The sequence below is a fragment of the Eschrichtius robustus genome, chromosome 6 (genome assembly GCF_028021215.1).
Source record: "Eschrichtius robustus isolate mEscRob2 chromosome 6, mEscRob2.pri, whole genome shotgun sequence".
NCBI classification, from domain to species: Eukaryota; Metazoa; Chordata; class Mammalia; order Artiodactyla; family Eschrichtiidae; genus Eschrichtius; species Eschrichtius robustus.
The window spans coordinates 76,439,727-76,462,462 of NC_090829.1; the positions used below are offsets into that span (position 1 = coordinate 76,439,727).

The 22,736-nt window shown below is 37.6% G+C and overlaps 1 protein-coding gene across 1 annotated transcript in view; it reads right to left on the reverse strand.

The window, feature by feature from the left end:
* Window positions 1-480: 480 nt before the first annotated feature.
* UMPS (uridine monophosphate synthetase) overlaps window positions 481-22,736 on the reverse strand; it is a 44,322-nt gene continuing 22,066 nt past the window's right edge. Inside the window, exons 4-6 of the mRNA XM_068546589.1 lie at window positions 21,131-21,306; window positions 19,450-19,564; window positions 481-744 (exon numbers count right to left, since the gene is read on the reverse strand). Coding sequence (XP_068402690.1) covers window positions 575-744; window positions 19,450-19,564; window positions 21,131-21,306 — 461 coding nt within the window. The 3' untranslated portion in view covers window positions 481-574. The remainder of the gene's footprint in view (window positions 745-19,449; window positions 19,565-21,130; window positions 21,307-22,736) is intronic.

Consider the following 22,736-nt stretch of genomic DNA (forward strand, 5'->3'; position numbering starts at 1 on the left):
TGATATTGGCTTCAGGGGCTCAGCTACAGTCAGTCATCTCCTGTTTCCCACCGGGCCCGCTCCGGGGAGTGAGCAACGGCAGTGCGGGGAACCAGCACCGTTTGGACACTTAGACTATTACTTTTAAGCAGAAGAGGAGGAGGACAGCTAATATTTAAATATTATTAGGGTACCGCATTAGACACAGAATAAAGGACACAAGAAATGCTCTACTGGTTTTAGCCTCTTCATGACCTAAAATTTCTGTCTCACGGCAATTCAAAGAATCAAAAAGTCTGATCTAGAGATGGGGGACTTCCTCAAATGTGGAAGATTCTAACAGGACAGGGCTGTGATTGCCTAACTAACATCAGTCTCAATAAAAGACAGCTTGAAAATGAACTGATTATAGTGACACTGCAGTGATTGTAAGTCACAGAATATTTCCTGTGTGCCGTGGTAACTCCAGAAGTCATTCCACACAGGACCCGTGGAAGAATCCAAGCAGTATTAAAGGCTGTTTATTATTTCAAGCCAGTGGCATCTCAGGAGACCATGTATCTTCAAGGCCTTCACAAAAATGTATCCAAGACACTCAAACAGCAAGTCTACTCAAATAAGCTTCCCAAGCAGCTTTTCTGTACATCTCAGCTGCTTCCAGACGATTAGCTGATGTTGTTATGCCCCGGCCCACAATGATGATATCAGAACCTCGTTTGCCAATCACTTCTTGTGGGCTGTTGTATTGCTGGCCGAGATTATCACCTACAAAACCACAAAAGTTTGTTTAATTAATACAGTAAATCAGAAAACCTGTCATATGACTTTTCTGAAAAGTATCTAACCTGCTTTAAATAAAAATATGCTCTTGTTCACCATGCCCCTTCTACACAGCAAGTGAATAAAAGCAGGTGAAGGGACTCCTTGGATTGGCCAGAGACCTCCACAGTGGGAATAGATACTAACCAATCCCTTTTCAATGTCTAATTTTAGAGCGTTTATACTTTAACAGCATCAAAAAACAAAGAAATAAATTTCCTATGTTGCCAAAAAAGGTTCAGTAGCAAATAAAATACGATAAAAACTGCCTCACAATTGAAGACAATTGTAGTGTACACCACAGAAGCACTGTGACATGCTGTTGGGAAAGTCCTTGCAAGGCATCTAACCTGACCACATGTGTGAGCCAGCCTTTCCCCTCAACCCCGCCAAGTGCTTAGATTACATACAAACCCTAATTCTTAATTCTGGCTTTTTCTTTTTTAAAAAAATTTTTTATTGAGGTGTAACTGACATGTAACATTAGTTTCAGGTGTACATCATGATTTGGATACATTATAAACTGATCATCACAATAAGTCTAGTTAACATCCGTCACCTTACCTAGTCACAAAACTTTTTTTTCTTGTGATGAGAACTTTTAAGATCTACTCTTTCAGCAATTTTCAAATATGCTATATAGTTTTATTAACAAAGTTGGCATACTGTACATTACATCCTTGTGGACTTACTCTATAACTGGAAGTTTGTACCCTTTGACTCCCTTCACCCATTCCATCCACCCCTACCCCACAACTCTGGGAATATCCAATCTGTTTTCTGTTGATTTTAGGTTACACATATGTGCGATCATATAGTATGTCTTTCTCTGACTTATTTCACTTAGCGTAATACCCTCAAGGGCATCCATCCATATTGTCACAAAGGGTAAGGTTTCATTTTTTTAAGAGTAATATTCCATTGTATATATACACAACATCTTCTCTATCCACTCATCCATCAGTGGGCACTTAGGTCGTTTCCATATCTTGGCTATCGTAAATAATGCTGCAACGAACATGGGGGTGCAGATATATCTTCAGGTTAGTGTTTTCGTTTTCTTTGGATAAATACCCAGAAGTGAAATTGCTGGATCAGATGGCAGTTCTATTTTTAATTTTTTGAGGAAACTTCATACTATTTTCCATAGGAGCTGCACCAATTTACATTCTCACCAACAGTGCACAAAGGTTCCCTTTTCTCCACATCCTCGCCAACACTTGCTATTTCTTGTCTTTTGATAGTGGGCATCCTTGTTTTGTTTGATCATACAGGAAAAGCTTTGATAATAGCCATTCTAACAGGTGGGAGGTGGTATCTCATTGTGGTTTTGTTTTGCATTTCCCTGATGATTAGCAATGTTGAACATCTTTTCATATGCTTGTTGGCCATTTGCACATATTCTTTGGAAAAATGTCTATTCAGATCCTTTGCCAATTTTTTAATCTGATTTTTTGTTGTCGTTGTTATTGAGCTGTATGAGTTCTTTATATTTGGATACTAACCCCTTATCAGACATATGATTTGCAAATATCTTCTATCATTCAGTAAGTTGCCTTTTTATTTTGTTGATGGTTTCCTTTGCTGTGTGGAAGCTTTTGAGTTTGATGAAGTCCCACTTGTTTATTTTTGCTTTTGTTGTTTTGGAATCAGATTTTAAAAAATCATTGCCAAGACCTATGTCAAGCAGATTACCACCTATGTTTTATTCTAGTAATTTTATGGTTTCAGATCTTACATTCAAATCTTTAATCCATTTTGGATTAATTTTTGTGTATGATGTAAGATAGTGGTCCAGTTTCATTCTTTTGCATGTGGCTAACCAGTTTTCCCAACACCATTTTATTGAAGAGACTGTCCTATCCCCATTGTATATTCTTGGCTCTTTTGTCAAAAATTAACTGACCATATATGTGTGGGTTAATTTTGGGGCTCTCTATTCTGTTCCATTGATCTATGTGTCTGTTTTTATGCAAATACCATACTGTTTTGACTACTATAGTTTTGTAATATAATTTGAAATCAGGGAGTGTGATGCCTCCAGTTTTGTTGTTCTTTCTCCAGACTGCTTTGGCTATTTGGTGTCTTTTGTGATTCCAAAGAAATTTTAGGATTTTTTGTTCTATTTCTGTGAAAAGTGCCATTGGAATGTTAATAGGGATTGCACTGAATCTGTAGATTGCTTTGGGTAATTTGGACATCTTTACAGTATTAATTCTTCCAGTATATGAGCATGAAATATCTTTCCATTTATCTTTTTTTAAATTTTATTTATTTATTTATTTTATTTTTGGCTGTGTTGGGTCTTCATTTCTGTGCAAGGGCTTTCTCCAGTTGCAGCAAGTGGCGGCCACTCTTCATCGCGGTGTGCGGGCCTCTCACTATCGCGGCCTCTCTTGTTACGGAGCACAGGCTCCAGACGCGCAGGCTCAGTAATTGTGGCTCACGGGCCTAGCCGCTCCATGGCATGTGGGATCTTCCCAGACCAGGGCTCGAACCCGTGTCCCCCACATTGGCAGGCAGACTCCCAACCACTGCGCCACCAGGGAAGCCCTCCATTTATCTTTGTCTTCAATTTTTTTCATAAATGTCTTTTATAGTTTTTAGTGTACATGTTTTTCAGCTCCTTGGTTAAATTTATTTGTAGGTATTTCATTCTTTTTGTTGCAGTTGTAAATGGGATTGTTTTCTTAATTTCTCTGTCTGATTGTTTGTTAGTGTATAAAAATGCGACAGATCTTTGACTTTGTATCCTGTAACTTAACTGAATTTGTGTTTTAGTTCTAACAGTTTTTTTCAGTCTGTAGGGTTTCCTATATATAATAATTTGTCATCTACAAATAGTGACAGTTTTACTACTTCCTTTCCAATTTGGATGCTTTTGGTTTCTTTTTCTTGACTAACTGCTCTGGCTAGGCTCTCCAACCACTAACGTGAATAGAAGTGGCAAAAGTGGGCATTGTTGTTTTGTTTCTGATCTCAGAGGAAAAGCTTTCAGCTTTTTCAGTATGATGTTAGCTGTGGTCCTGATTAGGTTGAGGTAAGTTCTCTCTATACCCACTTTGTTAAGAGTCTTTATCATAAATGGATGTTGAATTTTGTCAAATGCTTTTTCTGCATCTATTGAGTCTCTCTTCCTCCTTCTGTTTTCTTCCATTGTGCTATGATGACTTTCTTTAGTGGTATGCTTAGATTCCTTTCTCTTCATCTTCTGTGTGTCTACTACAGGATTGTGCTTTGTGGTTACCATGTGGCTTACATATGACAACCTGTATCCATAACAGTCTAAGTTGATAACAACTTAAGTTTGATTGCATTCTAAAGCTCTACATTTTAACTCCCTCCACAAGGTTTTATATTTTTGATGTCACATTTTAACATCTTTTTATCTTGTATGTCCTTTAATTATTATAGTTATAATTATTTTTACTACTTTTGTCTCTTAACCTTTTAAGTGGTTGATCCACTACCTTTTTCAGTGAAGTTTATTCTTTCCTATGTTTTCTTGTTACTAATTAGCACCCTTTCTTTTCAGCTTAAAGAAGTCCTTTAACATTTCTTGTAAGGCTGGTTTAATGATGATGAACTCCTTTAGATTTGCTAATCTGGAAAATTCTCTCCTTCAATTCTGAATAACTCTACTGGGTAGAGTTCTTTGTTGCAAGTTTTTTTTCCCCTTCAGCACTGTATATTATCATGCCACTACTTTCTGGCCTGGAAAGTTTCTGCTGAAAAATCTGCTGATAGTCTCATGGGGGTTTCCTTGTACATAACAAGTTGTTTTTCTTTTGCTGCTTTTAAGATTCTCTCCTTGTATTTAGCTTTTGGTGTTTTAATTATAATGTGTCTTGATGAGGGTCTCTTTGGGTTCATCTCATTTGGAACACTCTGGGCTTTCTGCAGCTGGATGTCTGTTTCCTTCCCTAGGGTAGGGAAATTTTCACCCATTATTTCATCAAGTTTTCTATTCCTTTCTCTCTCTTCTTTTGGGACTCCTATAATGAGAATGTCAGTCTGCTAGATGTGTCCATTAAGCTATCTTCACTTTTTTTCATTATTTTTTGGTTTTGCTGTCCTGATTGGGTAAGTTCCACTGCCTTGTCTTCAAGTTCCTTTCTTTGCTTCACCTAGTCTGCTTCATCTAGTCTGAACCCCTCTAGTGTATTTTTCAGTTATGTTATTGTATTCCTCAGCTCTGTGACTATTTAATACATATATTTTCCATCTCTGTTGAAGTTGAGTTCGGGAGCATCTTTATGACCATTACTTTGAACTCTTTATTGGGTAAATTGTTTATCTCCATTTCATTAAGGTCTTTTCCTGAGGCTTTTATCTTGTTCTTTCATTTGGAACATATGCCTCTGTTTCTTCATTTTGCTTGACTCTGGGTTGGTTTCTATGCATTAGATGAAACAACTGTCTCAGCTAGTCTTAAAGGAGTAGCCTCATGTATGAGATGAAACTTGTCATTCAACCCTACCCTAGCTCCTGGTTGTCTCTCAAATCTTTTGATTGTCAAAGCAGCCTATTATATTTGTAATAGCTCCGAGTACTCGAGGGTATGCCAAGACCTATCAGTGTCCCAAAGGGGAGGGTCTCAGTCAGCTCCTAGATTCATTCTCTGATTGCCATGGCTAGGACTTCCAAAACTATGTTGAATAACAGTGGTGAGAGTAGAAATCCTTGTCTTGTTCCTGATCTTAGAGGAAATGCTTTCAGCTTTTCATCACTGTGGGTTTGTCATATATGGCCTTTATTATGTTGAGGTAGATTCCCTCTATGCCCAGGTTCCAGAGAGTCTTCATCATAAACAGGTGTTGAATTTTGTCAAAAGTTTTTTTCTGCATCTATTGAGATGATCATATGGTTTTTATTCTTCAATTTGTTGATGTGGTGTATCACACTGATTGATTTGTGGATACTGAAAAATCCCTGCATCCAATGGGATAAATCCCACTTGATCATGGTGTACGATCCTTTTAATGTATTGTTGGATTCGGTTTGCTAGTATTTTGTTGAGGATGTTTGCATCTATGTTCATCAGTGATACTGGCTTGTAATTTTCTATTTTTGTGGTATGTTTGTCTGATTTTGGTATCAGGGTGATGGTGGCCTCATAGAATGAGCTTGGGAGTGTTCCTTCCTCTGCAATTTTTTGGAAGAGTTGCAGAAGGACAGGTGATAACTCTTCTCTGAAGCCATCTGGTCATGGACTTTTGTTTGGTGGAAGTTTTTTACTCAGTTTCAATTTCAGTACCTGTGATTGGTCTGTTCATATTTTCTATTTCTTCCTGGTTCACTCTTGGCTGCTTGTACCTTTCTAAGAATTTGTCCATGTCTTCTAGATTGTCCATTTTATTGCCATATAGTTGCCTGTAGTAGTCTCTTATGATCCTTCGTATTTCTGTGGTGTCCTTTGTAACCTCTCCTTTTTCATTTCTAATTTTATTGATCTGAGACCTCCTTTTTCTCCCTGATGAGTCTGGCTAAAGGTTTATCAATTTTGTTTATCTTTTCAAAGAACCAGCTTTTAGTTTCATTGATCTTTTCTATTGTTTTCTTCATCTCTATTTCATTTATTTCTGCTCTGATCTTTATGATTTCTTTCCTTCTACTAACTTTGGGTTTTGTTTGTTCTTCTTTCTCTAGTTCCTGTAGGTGTAAAGTTAGGTTGTTTGAGATTTCTGTTTCCTGAGGTAAGATTGTATTGCTATAAACTTCCCTCTTTGAACTGCTTTTGCTGCATCCAATAGGTTTTAGATTGTTGTGTTTTCGTTTTCATTTGTCTCTAGGTATTTTTTGATTTCCTCTTTGATTTCTTCAGTGATCCACTGGTTGGTCAGTAACATACTGTTTAACCTCCACATGTCTTGTGTTTTTTAGTTTTTTTTTCCTTGCAGTTGATTTCTAATTTCATAACGTTGTGGTCAGAGAAGATGCTTGATATGATTTCAATTTTCTTAAACTTACTGAGGCTTGCTTTGTGGTCCAGGATGTGATCTATCCTGGAGAATGTTCCTTGTGAACTGGAGAAGAATGTGTATTCTGCTGCTTTCAGATGGAATGTTCTATAAATATCAATTAAGTCCATCTGGTCTAATGTGTAATTTAAGGCCTGTGTTTCCTTATTGATTTTCTGTCTGGAGGATCTGTCCATTGATGTAGGTGCGGTGTTAAAGTCTCCCACTATTATTGTGTTACTATTGATTTCTTTTATGGATGAAACCTTATATATTGAGGTGCCTTTATGTTGGGTGCATATTTATTTACAATTGTTCTATCTTCTTGGATTGATCCCTTGATCATTATGTAGTGTCCTTCTTTGTCTCTTATAACAGTCTTTATTTTAAAGTCTTGTCTGATATGAGTATTGCTACTCCAGTTTTCTTTTGATTTCCATTTGCATGGAATACCTTTTTCCATCCCCTCACTTTCAGTCTGTATGTGTCCCTATATTTAAAGTGGGTCTCTTCATATATACACTAATATGTATAAAATAGATAACTAATGAGAACCTGCTGTATAGCACAGGGAACTCTACTTCACTTTGCTGTAGAGTAGAAACTAACACAACACTGTAAAACAACTATACCCCAGTAAAAAAAAAAAAGAAAACAACCCAGTTAAAAAACATTTGAGCATACAACTCACCAAAGCAAATATACGAATGGCAAATAAGCACATGAAAAGATGTTTAGGATCACTAACCATTAGGAAAATGCAGACCATGAAGAAATATCACTACCTACCTACTAGAACGACAACTAAAATGAAAAATACAGAAATAATACCAGATGTTGAATAAAGATGTTAAAAAAAAAATACCAGGTGTTGGCGAGATTGTGGAAAAACTGAATCACTCATACATTGCTGGTGGGAATATAAAATGATACAGCCACTTTGTAAAAGAATTTAGCTGTTTCTTTCAAAACCAAATATACACTTGCCATACAACTCAGTAATCATACTCCTGGGCATTTATGACACAGAAATGAAAATTTATTCCACACAAAAACCTGTACACAGTTATTCATAGCAGCTTTATCTGTAATAGCAAAAAACTGAAAACAAGTAAGATGTTCTAAACAAATGATGGTACATCCATACCATGGTATTACCACTTGGCAATAAAAAAGAATAAACTATCAATACACACACATGCACACAAAAATAAAAAAATAATAAAGTGGGTCTCTTGTAGACAGAGTATATACAAGTCTTGTTTTTGTATCCATTCAACCAGTCTATGTCTTTTGGTTGGAGCATTTAATCCATTTACATTTAAGGTAATTATTGATATGTATGTTCATATTGCCATTTTGTTAGTTGTTCTGGATGTGTTTTTATAAGTCTTTTTTCTTCCCTTCCTCTTTTGTTCTCTTGTGATTTGATGACTATCTTTAGTGTTGTGTTTGGATTCCTTTTTCTTTTTTTGTGTGTGTATCTACTGTATTTTTGGTTTGCAATTACCATGAGGTTTTTATATAGTCGTCTATATATATATATATATATATATATATATATATATATATATATATATATATATATATATATACAAGATTAAGTTGTTGGTCTCTTAATTTCAAATGCATTTCCAATATCCTGCATTTGTACTCTCCTCCTCTCACAATTGCTGATTTTGATATCAAATTTGTGTGTGGATGATTTCCTACCTTTACTGTATGTTTACCTTTACTGGTGAGCTTTCCCATTCGTAATTTTCTTATTTCTAGTTGTGGCCTTTTCTTTTCCATCTAGAGAAGTTCCTTTAGCATTTGCTGTAAAGCTGTTTTGATGGTGCTGAAAACTGTTAGCTTTTGCTTGTCTGTAAAGTTTTTGATTTCTCTGTCGAATCTGAACAAAAGCCTTGCTGGGTAGAGTATTCTTGGTTGCAGGTTTTTCTCTTTTATCACTTTAAATATATCATGCCATTCCCTTCTGGCCTGCAGAATTTCTAATGAAAAATCAGCTGATAACCTTGTGGGGATTCCCTTGTATGTTATTTGTTGTTTTTAATATTATCTCTTTGTCTTTAATCTTTGTTGATTTGATTAATATGTGTCTCAGTGTGTTCCTCCTTGGGTTTATCCTATATGGGACTCTGCGCTTCCTGGACTTGAATGTCTCCTTTCCCATGTTAGTAAAGTTTTTGGCCATTATCTCTTAAAATATTTTCTAAGGCCCTTTCTCTCTCTCTTCTCCTTCTGGGACCCCTGTAATCTGAATGTTGGTGCATTTAATGTTGTCCCAGAGGTCTCTGTCCTCATTTCATTTTTCTTTTTTTATTAATTTTTATTGGAGTATAGTTGCTTTACACTGTTGTTAGCTTCTGTTGCACAGCAAAATGAATCAGCCACACATATGCATGTATCACCTCCCTTTTGGATTTCCTTCCCATTTAGGACACCACAGTGCATTAAGTTGAGTTCCCTGTGCTATACAGTACATTCCCATCAGTTGTCTATTTTATACATAGTATCAATAGTGTATATGTGTTGATCCCAATCTCCCAATTCCTCACACCCCACTGTTTTCTTCCTTGGTATCCATTCATTTGTTCTCTACGTCTGTGTCTCTATTTCTGCTCTGTAAATGAGGTCATGTATGCCATTTTTCTAGATTCCACATATATGCATTAATATTTATTTTTCTCTGATTTACTTCACTCTGTATGACACTCTCTAGGTCCATTCACATCTCTACAAATGACCCAATTTCATTCCCTTTTATGGCTGAGTAATATTCCATTGTATATATGTACCACATCTTCTTTATCCATTCCTCTGTTGATGGACATTTAGGTTGCTTCCATGTCCTGGCTATTGTAAACAGTGCTATCATTTTTCTTTCTTTATTCTGTTCTGCAATAGTGATTTCCACCAATCTGTTTTCCAGCTCACTTATTTGTTCTACTGCCCTATTTATTCTGCTATTGATTCCTTCTAGTGTAGTCTTCATTTCAGTTATTGTATTGTTCATCTGTTTGTTCTCTGAAGCTTCTAGCTTTTTTTTTGGCTACACTGTGCAGCATGTGAGGATTTTAGTTTCCCAACCAGGGATCAAACCCATGCTCCCTGCAGTGGAAGCATGGAATCTTAACCACTGGACCACCAGGGAAGTCCCCTAGCTCTTTATTAAACATTTCTTATATCAGTCTGTGCCTCCATTCTTTTTCCAAGATCTTAGATCATCTTTACGATCATTACGATTGCCTATCTATCTCCACTTCACTTAGTTGTTCTTCTGGGGTTTTATCTTGTTCCTTCATCTCTGCCATCTCATTTTGTCTAATTTTCTGTGTTTGTGGTCTCCATTCCTCAGGCTGCAGGATTGTAGTTCTTGCTTCTGGTGTCTGCCCCATGGTGGGTGAAGTTGGTCCAGGGGCTGGTGCAGGTTTCCTCATGGGAGGGACTGGTGCTGGCCCACTGGTGGATGGAGCTGGGTCTTGTCTCTGGTGGGCAGGGCCATCTCAAGGGCTATATTTACAGGCAGCTGTGGGGTCAGGATGACTTTAGGCAGCCTGCTTGTTGATGGGTGGAACTATGTTTCCACCCTGTTTGTTGTCTGGCCTGAGGTGTCCCAGCACTGGAGCCTGCAGGCTGTTGGGTAGGGCCAGGCCTTACCAAAATGGTGACCTCAGGGAAAGCTCATGCTGATGAATATTTCCTGGGGCCTCTGCCACCAGTGTACCTGCCCTACAGTGAGCCACAGTCAACCCTCACCTCCCCAGGAGACCGTCCAAGATCTGCAGGTAGGTCTGGCCCAGGCTTCTATGGAGTCACTGCTTTCCTCTGGGTCCAAGTGCATGTGAAACCTTGTGTGTGCCCTCCAAGAGTGGAGTCTCTGTTTCCCCCAGTCCTATGGAGCTGCTGCACTCAAGCCCCACTGGCCTTCAAAGCCAAATGCTCTGGGGGCTCCTTCTCCTGATGCTAGACCCCCAGGCTGGGGAGCCTGATGTGGGGCTCAGAACTCTCACTTCTGTGGGAGAACCTCTGTGATATAATTATTTTCCAGTTTGTGGGTCACCCACCCGGCAGGTAAGGGATTTGATTATATGGTAAAAGTGCCCCTCATACTGTCTTGTTTTGGCTTCTTTATCTTTGGGTGTAGAACATCTTTTTTGGTAGGTTCAAGTCTTTTTTTGCCAGTGGTTGTTCAGCAGTTGTGATTTTGGTGTTTCTGTGAGAGGAGGTAAGCTCAAGTCTTTCTACTCCACCATCTTGTCTCCAACTCTGGCAGTAGCTTTTGAAGTATGCAAATACATACAGTCCTGTGGGACTGCAAGCATAAGTTCTGCTGTCCCCAGATGAGTATCTAAATTCTTTTCTGGGAGATAACAGCTGTAGTGAGGCAGAGGAGAGTGCAAAGATGGTGTCCATCAGCTTACGTTCCCTGAAAACAGCTCTGTAGGCCCCAGGTGGTTGCCAAAACTGAAGCCTCAGGCCAAAGCTCCTGGACAAGCAAACAGGCCTCTTTCACAGAAAGATGGGATGTGCTTCAGTGTGCTGTTTGTCCGTGCAGTGCCCTGGGGGTGGTAGCCTGCCAGGAACTACCTATCTATCTCTTCAATTGTTAGTCCCGAACCTAAGCTCCCCCTGGCCTTTAGGGCCAAGCAATCAAGGGGTGTTCCCTGGGCAGCAGCTGCAAAAATCAGGGCACCAGCAACGTGTAAAAGCTCCCTTCCAGGAGATGAGGAAAGGGAAAGTGCGAAGATGTGCCCAATGGCTGTAGCAGAGGGGGAGTGTAAAGATGGCACCTGTGGGAAAAAGTTAAAAAAAAAAAAAAGAGATGCTGCTGCCAGACAAAGCAGAGGGAGAGTGTGAAGCTTGTGCCCACCAGTCTCTGTCCCTGGAGGGTGTTCCAGCAAGCTCTTGGATATGTGTGTTAAAGTATATGCCTACCCCTCAGGCCAACTCTTTAATATTAGCAAACGAGCCTTTTTTACTTAAAGTCTGAGCACGGGCTCCCTCTGAGCTGGGCCCTGGGACAGGTGAGTCTGAGCTTGCAAGCCTTTTAAGAGCCATTTCTCAGATCACTACTGTCTAGCGGGTCCCATGGACATAAGTAAGTCCCATTGATTTTCAAAGCTAGATGTTTTGGGGGGCTCGTCTTTCAGGTACAGGTCTTAAAAGTTAGTTATGATGCCTGATGTGTAGTTCAAACCCTTCCCTCCTCAGGGAGAAGCTCTGGGTTTTGAGTTCCACCCTGATTCTGGGTCTCCATACCAGGGGTGGGGTTAGCGGTGAGGTTGCACCCCAGCCTCTCCTACCCACTTCAAGGTGGTTTTCTTCTTGTTTGCCTGATGTGTAGTATGTGCTCAGCCAGCCTTTCTGAGGAAATTGTTCCACACATAGCTATAGACTCAGTTTGTCTGTGGGAGGAGGTCAGTTCAGGATCTTCCTATGTTGCCATCTTGAACCAGGACCCCACTTTTTCCTTCTTTTTAAATTCTGCTGTTCCAGAAGCCTCCTATAAATGGCTTATTATTATCTTTCAAATCCAAGATGCTTTAAAAATTCCTAAGAGCTTAGATCCTAACTAACTGTACTTATCTAGTCAAAGATTGTGGAGGCTTCCAATGAACATTAACAACAGTTGCCAAGCAAAGAGTGCTTACTCTGTGCCAAGACATTGTGCTAAGTTGCTTTACGTACATTATCTCATTAAGCCTCTCAGCAACCCTATGAGGTTCAACAGTGTTACTACCCACATTTTACAGATCAAGAAAACAACGAGGCCTAAAGAAGGGAAGTGACTTGTCCAAAGATACTGGAAGGGCCAGGAATACAAATCTACCTGATTCATATAATGTTCAGCACAAATGTAGAGTTTAAAAATTGTAGAGTACTAAGGCAACTATCCTAAAGCCTTAGGCAAGTCATTCTGCTGTGGCCTACTCTGTAGTATATAAAACCTGTAATGTGAAACTTGAGAAATGGAACAGAGACCTCCAATCCTCCCTAACCCCAGGGGAACATCTACTTTTCTTTGGTTAACCTGCTATAATGTTTTTTGTTTAAAGTACTTAATTGAAATCAAAACCCCAAAGAGGTAGTATCTTTCTCTGTAAGTGTTGTTATATTATTTATATAAAATAACTAGCTCCTTCAAGGTTGATAGGTATCCAACAGTTCTAGTATTTCAGGGTTTTAAAAAAAAACAAGGTTTACCAAATCTATAGTCTCAATCATTATGTCCTCAGTGTTATCATTCCACTCACAGAAACACCAACTCTTACATCTGCTCCTATGCAGCATATTATCCATCCCTTCAACATCTGTATAAGTATTTACAGAACCTTTATGATGCACAGGGGTACTGTGCTAGAGGATATGCATTCTTCAGAAAGAGCTCTCATCCTCAAGGAGTTTGTAGCCTAGTGGGAGAATATTCCAAAACTCTACACATGCAAAAATATATATAAGGATTTCAGTTTGTTAAAAGTCCAAATGCATCAACAGGGGAATGATTAAACATATTATGGCCCAACTGTAACTAGGATACACTGTGGAGTTGTAAAAAGGTAACTCTAGACATGGAAATGTAACACAGCAGCACATACACAAAACATTCTCCATACTCGATGAAGCAGAGTTGTTTTCATCTTAAATTGTTTGGCTGAGAACCAGATGTTCACAGTTCCAATCTTAAGGAAGGAAAGAGATGGAAAGTGGGATAGAATAAACTCCCATTCCTGTGATAAGCAAGGTTTCTTGTACAATAACCAATTCAGGAAAAATGTTTCCAGGCCACTATTTCTTCCCCATTCAAAACCAAAGCAGAGCAATCAAGATGGTGGAGAAGAAATGAGAAGCTCACCTTCTCCCACAAATACATCAAAAAAATACATCTATATGTGGAACAATTCTCACAGAATCCTACTGAATGCTGGCAGAAGACCTCACACTTCTGAAAGGACAAAAAGAATCTCCACATGACCAGGTAGGACAAAAGAAAAAAAAAATAGAAAGGAATCTGGACAGGACCTGCACCCCTGGGAGGAAGCTGTGAAAGAGGAAAGACTCCCGTACCCCAGGGAGCCCCCTCACCAGCAGGAAAAGGGATCAAAAATGTATTTGAAGAAATTATGGCTGCAAACTTCCCAAACCTAAAGAAGGAAACACATCCAGGTACAGGAAGCACAGAGGGTCCCAACAAGATGAACCCAAACAGACCTACACCAAGACATAATTAAAATGGCAAAAGTTAAAGAGAGGATTCTAAAGGCAGCAAGAGAAAAACAGTTCATTACAAGGAAACCTCCATAAGGCTATCAGCTGCTTTCTCTACAGAAACGTTGCAGGCCAAGAAGGGAGTGGCAAAAAATATTCAATCATTTAGAATAGAAGGAGAGAGAGAATTTCTTAGACAAGCAAAAAGTAAAAATACAGCAATACTAAACCTATCATAAAATAAATATACACGATGAAGAGTGGCCCCCACTCACTGCAACTAGAGAAAGCCCTCGCACAGAAACGAAGACCCAACACACCCAAAAAAAAAAAAAATTTATAAAAAAAAGAAAAGAAATATAAAGGTCTTCTTCTCTAAATAGAAAAGCAAGAAGCTATATCAAAGAGAAAATTACAATCAAAAAGTGAATCACTTAAATAAGCCACTATACAAATTAAAAAGGAAAAAAATAAATTTTTTTTGTGTGAAAGTGATGATGACCACAGTGAACAGCAAAAGGATAAACATGAAGATGTAAAAGAGGACATCAGAATCATAAAATGTTGAGGAGGAGAGTTAAGAAAATGTAGATTCTTTTTTTTTAGAATGTATTTGAGCCTATATGACTTCCAGTCTAAAGCAAGTAGATATATGAAGGAGTTAACATACTTGAAAAACAGGGTAACCACAAGTCAAAAACACACAACAGATTCACAAAAACCAAAAAGAACACAACCATAAAATAAAAGGAAATCAAACCACAAAAGGAAAAACAAAAAGAAAAGGGGAAGAAGAGGAAATACAGAATTAACTGGGAAAAAAGATTTAAAATGGCAATAAATACACATCTATCAAGAATTACCTTAAACATCAATGGACTAAATGCCCCAATCAAAAGACACAGAGTGGCAGACTGGATAAAAAAAACAAAAGCCTACAATATGCTGCCTATAAGAGACCCACTTTAGGGCAAAGGACACACAGATTGAAAGTGAGGGGGTGGAAAAAGATATTTCATGCAAACGGAAATGATAAGAAAGCAGGGGTCACAATACTTGTATCAGACAAAATAGACTTTAAAACAAAGGCCATTAAAAAAAGATAAAGAAGGACACTATATAATGATAAAAGGATCAATACAAGAAGAGGATATTACTCTCATCAACATATATGTACCGAATATAGGAGCACCTAAATACATAAATATTAACAGACATAAAGGGAGAAATTGACTGGAATACCATATTAGTAGGAGACCTTAACACCCCACTCACATCAATGGACAGATCTTCCTAGACAGAAAATCAATAAGGCATCAGATCCTAAATGATACAACAGAACAGTTAGACTTAATTGATATTTTTAGAACATTACATCCAAAAAACCCTGAATACACATTCTTTTCAAGTGCATGTGGAACATTCTCTAGGATTGACCACATACTAGAGCACAAAGCAAGCCTCAACAAATTTAAGAGGATAGAAATTATTTCAGGCATCTTTTCTGACCACAACAGCATGAAACTAGAAATCAACCATAGAAAAAGAAATGAGAAAAAAACAATTACATGGAGTCTAAACAACATGCTACTAAAAAACCAATGGGTCAATGATGAAATCAAAGAGGAAATTAAAAAAAATACCTTGAGACGACAAATGACAATGAAAACACAACCATACATTGTCTGTGGGATGCCGCAAAAGCAGTTAGAGGGGAAGTTCATAGAGATACAAGCCTTCCTCAAAAAACTAGAAAAATCTCAAGCAACCTAATCTACCACCTAAAAGAATTAGAAAAAGAAGAACAAACAAAACCTAAAGTCACCAAAAGGAAGGAGATAATAAAGATCAGAGACAAAAAATGTAAAATAAAGATTTAAAAAAAAAACAACAGATAAAATCAATAAAACCAAGAGCTGGTTCTTTGACAGTGTAAACAAAATTGAAAAACCTTTGGCCAGGCTCATCAAGAAGAAAAGAGAGAGAACCCAAATAAGAAAGAAAAAAGGAGAAATAAACAATACTGCAGAAATACAAAACACTGTAAGAGAATATTATGAACAACTACATGCCAACAAATTTGCGAACCTAGAAGAAATGGACAAGTTTTTCTAGAAACATACAGCCCACCAAAACTGAATCAAGAAGAAATAAATAATCTGAACAGACCAATCACTAGAAGTGAAATAGAATCTGTTAAAAAAAAAAAACAAAAAACAAAAACAAAAACAAAAACAAAAAACTCCTTACAAACAAAAGTTCAGGACCAGGTGGCTTCACAGGCAAATTCTACCAAACATATAAAGAAGAACTTATACCAATCCTTCTCAAAATCTTCCAAAATATTGAAAAGGAGGGAATACTCTCAAAGACATTCTATGAAGCCACCATCACCCTGATACCAAAACCAGACAAATATACCACCAAAAAAAAAAAATTACAGGCCATTATCTTTGATGAATACAGATGCAAAAAACTACTAGCAAAACCAAATAAAATATTAGCAAACCAAATCCAACAACACATAAAAAAGATCATGCCCCACAACCAAGTTGGATTCACCCCAGGATTACAAGTATGGTTCAACAAATGCAAATCAATTAATGTGATACATCACATTAACAAAGAAAAGACAAAAATCACATGATCATCTAAATAGATACAGAAAAAGCATTTGATAAAATTCAACATCCATTCATGATAAAAACTCTTACCAAGGTGGGTTATAGAGGAAACATATCAACATAATAAAAGCTATTTATGACAAACCCACAGCCAATATAATACTCAACAGTGAAAAGCTGAAATCCTGCTAAAATCTGGAACAAGGTTGCCTACTCTCATGACTTCTATTCAACATAGTATTGGAATTCAGACAAGAAAAAGAAACAAAAGGTATCCAAATTGGAAGGGAAGATGTAAAATTGTCATTCTATGCAGATGACATGATACTATATATAGAAAACCCTAAAGAACTGATAAATTCAGCAAGGTAGCAGGATACAAGATTAACATACAGAAATGGGTTGCATTTCTTTACACTAACAACACAATATCAGAAAGGGAATGTAAAAAAAACAATACCTTTTAAAATCATACCAAAAAAAAAAACTTAGGAATAAAGCTGACCAAGGAGGTGAAAGATTTATATGCTGAGAACTATAAAACATTAATAAAGGAAATTGAAGATGACTTAAAGAAATGGAAAGATATCCCAGGCTCTTGGATTAGAATTAATATCATAAAAATGGCCATACTACCCAAAGCAATATACAGATTTAATGTGATCCCTATCAAATAACCCATGACATTTTTCACAGAACTAGAACAAATAATCCTAAAACTTATATGGAACCAAAAAAGACCCAGAATTGCCAAAGCAATCCTGAGGAAAAAGAACAAAGCAGGAGGCATAAACCTCCCAGACTTCAGACAATACTACAAAGCTACAGTAATCAAAACAGTGTGGAACTGGCATGAAAACAGACATGGATCAATAGAACAGAAATAGAGAGCCCAGAAATAAACCTGCATATCTATGGTCAATCTTGACAAAGGAGACGAGAATATACAATGGAGAAAAGACAATCTCTGCAGCAAGTGGTGTTGAGAATGCTGGACAGCCGCATGTAAATCAACGAAGTTAGAACACACCCTCACACCATGCACAAAAATAAACTCAATATGGCTTAAAGACTTAAATATATGACACGACACCATAAAACTCCTAGAAGAGAACATAGGCAAAACATTCTCTGACATAAACCATACTAATGTTTTCTTAGGTCAGTCCCAAGGCAGTAGAATAAAAGCAAAAATAAACAAATGGGACCTAATCAAACTTAACAAGCTTTTGCACAGCAAAGGAGACCATAAACAAAACGAAAAGACAAACTACAGAATGGGAGAAAATATTTGCAAACAATGTGACTGCAAGGGCTAGATTTCAGAAAATATACAAACAGCTCGTGCAACTCAACAACATTAAAAAAAAAAAACCCAATCAAAAAATGGGCAGGAGACCTAAATAGACATTTCTCCAAAGAAGACACACAGATGGCCAACAGACACATGAAAAGATGCTCAATATCACTAATTACTAGAGAAATGCAAATCAAACCTACAATGAGGCACCACCTCACACACGTCAGAATAGCCATCATTAAGAAGTCTACAAATAACAATGCTGGAGAGGGTGTGGACAAAAGGGAACCTAACTACACTGTTGGTGGGAATGTATGTTGGGGCAGCCATTATGGAGGACAGTAAGGAGGTTCCTCAGAAAACTAAAAATAGAGTTGCCATATGATCCAGCAATCCCACTCCTGGGCACATATCTGGACAAAGCTATAATTCAAAAAGATAACATGCACCCCTATGTTCATAGAGGCACTATTCACAATAGCCAAGACATGGAAACAACCTAAATGGCCATCAACAGATGAATGGATAAAGAAGAAGTCACACACACACACACACACACACACACACACACACACACACACACACACACTGGACTACTACTCAGCCATAAAAAAGAACAAAATAATGTCATCTGCAGCAACATGGATAGGCCTAGGCATTATCATACTATGTGAAGTAAGTCAGAAAGAGAAAGACAAATACCCTGTGATACCACTTATATGTGGAATCTAAAATATGACACAAATGAACATATCCATGAAACAGAAACAGACTCACTGACACAGAGAACAGACTTGTGGTTGCCAAGTGGGAGGTGGGGTGGGAGAGGGATGGAGTGGGAGTTTGGGGTTAGCGGATGCAATCTATTATATATAGAGTGGATAAACAACAAGGGCCTACTGTATAGCACAGGGAACTATATTTAATATTCTGTGATAAATCATAATGGAAAAGAATACTTTAAAAGTGTATATATATGTATAACTTAATCACTTTTCTGCACAGCAGAAATGAACACAACATTGTAAATCAACTATATTTCAATTTAAAAAAGTAAAAAAACAAAACAAAACAACTTTGAACCCCAAAAGGACATTTAATAACCTAGATTACTCCTTCACTGACTAGAGACTATCATTGAGAAAGTCTGCTCTTTTTCTTTTAGCCACTGCAACTGCATTTCTCAGACTGTTAAAAGTGTTAACGTGTTCAGGTAAGTTTGGATGACATGACAGAACCATGTATCTCCACACTGAAGAGCCACAATAAACATTAGCACATCAAAGGCTCTGCAAAGTCCTAAACGTCTGATTTTGTTTAACCTAGAGCATTCCTCCTTGAGCACAGAACACCTTTCTTGGCAGCATATTTGGAACATCAGTTGGGAACAATTAAAATGATCAGTTTCTGGGCATTCTTCAACAAAAAGTAGCTTTCTAGATTTTCATCCTAAAATTAGACTGCAAGCTCTTTTGCATATCTAGGTTTTATTTTGTCCTTGCTTACTTGGGTAAAGAAGCATTTTGGAAAAACCATTACCAATGAATAGACTTACCTCCTGCTTCTAACTGAACTCCTGGAGTCAAGTGAAGAAATTCTGGTTTCATGCTTACTCGGGAGCCAGAAATAAAACCAACCACGAATTCAGAATGCTCTTCAGCCATTCTCACCTAAATGGAATGTAATAAAAGATTACAAGAAAGCACTTAACCACAGAGAATGTAAGAAACTTTATTTCATAGATGCATTTCCTCATTTCATATTAAACTAATTACATCTAAAACGGGTAATCCTAGATATGAATCTACATACTTGCTCCATTAAGACCACCCTGAAATAACCCTTTCTGTCCCCTTCTCCTATAACCAAACACTAAAAACACTAAAAATCCTATATTATGTGCATCTAAAATCTAGATGCTGCATCATTACTTATTTGTAATAACGCTTGGGGACCTACCTACTTCCAAAAAGGATATAAGTAGTACTGTAGAATACATTTATAATGGTATAAAACCACACTGACTTACTGCCTATCTACATAGATATTCAAGGACAGCCATCACATAAAAAACCACTCTGTTGTTAAGAGCTAGCTAAAGAAATCTTACCTCTACAGCTTTCCCTCTTCTTTAACATTTGCCAATAACTTGTCTCCACAATTTCTCTACCATTACCTCACATTCATAGAAGTTTCCTTAGAAGGTCTGCCTTTCTAATTTGGCTCTTCCCTGAGGCCCAGACTGTTCCATTCTTGCCACTAAGTACTACCACCAACCAAAAATCAATGTATTGTCCTTGAGCCAGATCCAGAATGCCAAATATTAGCACTGACTCATGGACCCTCTGCTATGAGAGTTGGGAAATCACAGACACTTATGGTCAATTCAGGGGTGGTGTTAAAACCTGGTCCTAGGGCCATGTGAATTCTTCACAGTTCCACAAGCTTTGAAATATGAAAAATAAATTCCCATGTAAAAATAAAAATTTTATTAAAATAAAAATTCCTATTACTTTAAAAAGTAATAGTCTTTAAAATATCTGCAAAGATAATCCATCTATCTTTCTAGGTGACTATCCAATTATGAAACTTGCCCAGAGGAGAATGTGAAGAGGAGCTTTATAACTAGATGATTATCCATCTCTCATTTTTTTCTGGCATGCAGGGGGTTGGAGCTGGGTACTAACATGTATGGTGTTATAAGGATTTTTAATAATGGGGAGTTACTAAAGGAAACAATGTGTCTGGACTCTATAGTTAAGAGCTCTCCCATACAATGCCAGTCAATATCAAAGACTGAAAAGGTAAGCTGCTTCATGTGGGCTGCTGTCATGAGAATGTGCATCTCTGTGTGACTCGGGAGATTCCAAGAAACTGCGTATCTGGGAAAAAGCTATTCAATTTCAATTCATGGTGAAAGGGAAAAAACTCCTGTATCTTAAAGACCAGGTAAATACAGACATATGTTTATTTGACCCAATATCTGTGTTTCAATGTTTCTCTCTTAGAGTACAGTTCAAATTTCTTTGGTGTACACTACAAGATATAAAATGCTATTAACCATCAGGGTATTCTAGCCAACTAGTATTAATATACTGTCACACAAACAGCAGGTGATTTTTTTGTTTTTGACAGCAATTCCATAGACCCCAAATTAAGGTATTTTCTTCCCCTGTAACATCTAGTGTCACAGCCCTGGCCTTCTGTTGCCCCAGTCTCTCTCCTCTGTCACTTACCGCTGCTTCAGTGTAGCTCCCAGTGGCCAAGGAGCCAGCAGAGCTCATTTCTGCAATGAGTAAGCATGCCCGGTGCAGGGGCAGGCCTACTTCTCCCAGGCCTTTCACAACTCCTGAGCCTGGAACCACATGAGCATTTACTAGATCTGCCCAAGAAGCTATTTTAAAGACACCACCTATGAAAAGGGGGAAAAAGATATCTGTCAATTTCCAAACAAAAACCCTTAACTTTTTACCCAACCAACCAACTACAACATGGAAATAATCTCCTAATAACATGTTTATGAAATAGTGAAACACTTCAAGAATTTTAGTGATTATCAATGGACCTACTTGTGAAAAATTTATCTGTCCACCTGGTTAGCTGGTTGAGAAATCACAAGCAGAAAAAAATCTTATAAGCTCTACACTTAGTTTACTAGCAAAACTGATAAGACTGTTTTTCCTCGCAGGCTGACGTTTGTGACTACCAATAAGATTTATGCAACTGGAAAGAGTCCAGTGAAGACAGGTTGTTTGTTGAGTGGAAGATATCAACTGAAATTCCTCTGAAGATGACAAATTTTCATTCTGTAGGGATCTCTCAGAAACTTTACCATCTCTCCCATCTACTTGTTCCTTAGGTCTCTTTAGCTCTTCAAATTTCAATAGACAATTGTATTCATTTTAAAAGCAGACAACAGTAACCCAAGTAGATTTTTGAAAAAAAAAACTATATGCAAACTTGTAGAAAGTTTGTATAACTCTTTCAACAGTCAATCTTTTTTTTAAAAGTATTTATTTATTGATTTGGCTGCACCAGGTCTTACTTGTGGCATGCGGGCTCTTAGTTGCAGCATGAGGGCTCTTAGTTGCAGCATGCGGGATCTAGTTCCCTGACCATGGATTGAACCTGGGCCCCATGCATTGGGAGTGCAGAGTCTTAACCACTGGACCACCAGGGAAGTCCCAACAGTCAATATCTTTAGCACACGAAGAAAGTCATTACAGACAAATCTCGCCTAAAGAAATAGCTTAAGAATATGTATGTATTACTTTAAGAAAAATTGTTATCTCAAAAGATGATTATAACTGTTAATATAAAATGTCTGTTGTAAGGGTAAGTGAAAAAAGAGATATACACACTATAACAGAAAGTTGCATAGAAGAATGGGTAAAGAATTGGTAAAGAATTAAGCAGTTTTTTAAAACTGATGTATGCTCTACCTTGAGCTCCTATTTAACAAAATTTTTTAAAAAGGATGCATATCAACAGATCTTTTTCTGCTAAAAATAAATCTTACTTTATACTACCTTTTCCTTGTTTTCTATATCTGCAATTTTCATTCTTTGAATATTCAGAACTCATTGTGTTCTGCAGGGCCAACATCTGTCATTTTTGCCTGCCTAGAACCCATGTCCCTTTCTTCTGGCATAAGCACGGCCATTTTCTTTAGGGAAATTACCCCTAACTATACCTTGGGGTTCAAGAAGTTTACATAAATAGCCTCACAATGATCAAGGGATCAACCCTAGAAGACGAAGACATAACAACTGTAAATATTTATGCACCCAACACAGGAGCACCTCAATACATAAGGCAAATGCTCACAGCCGTGAAAGGGGA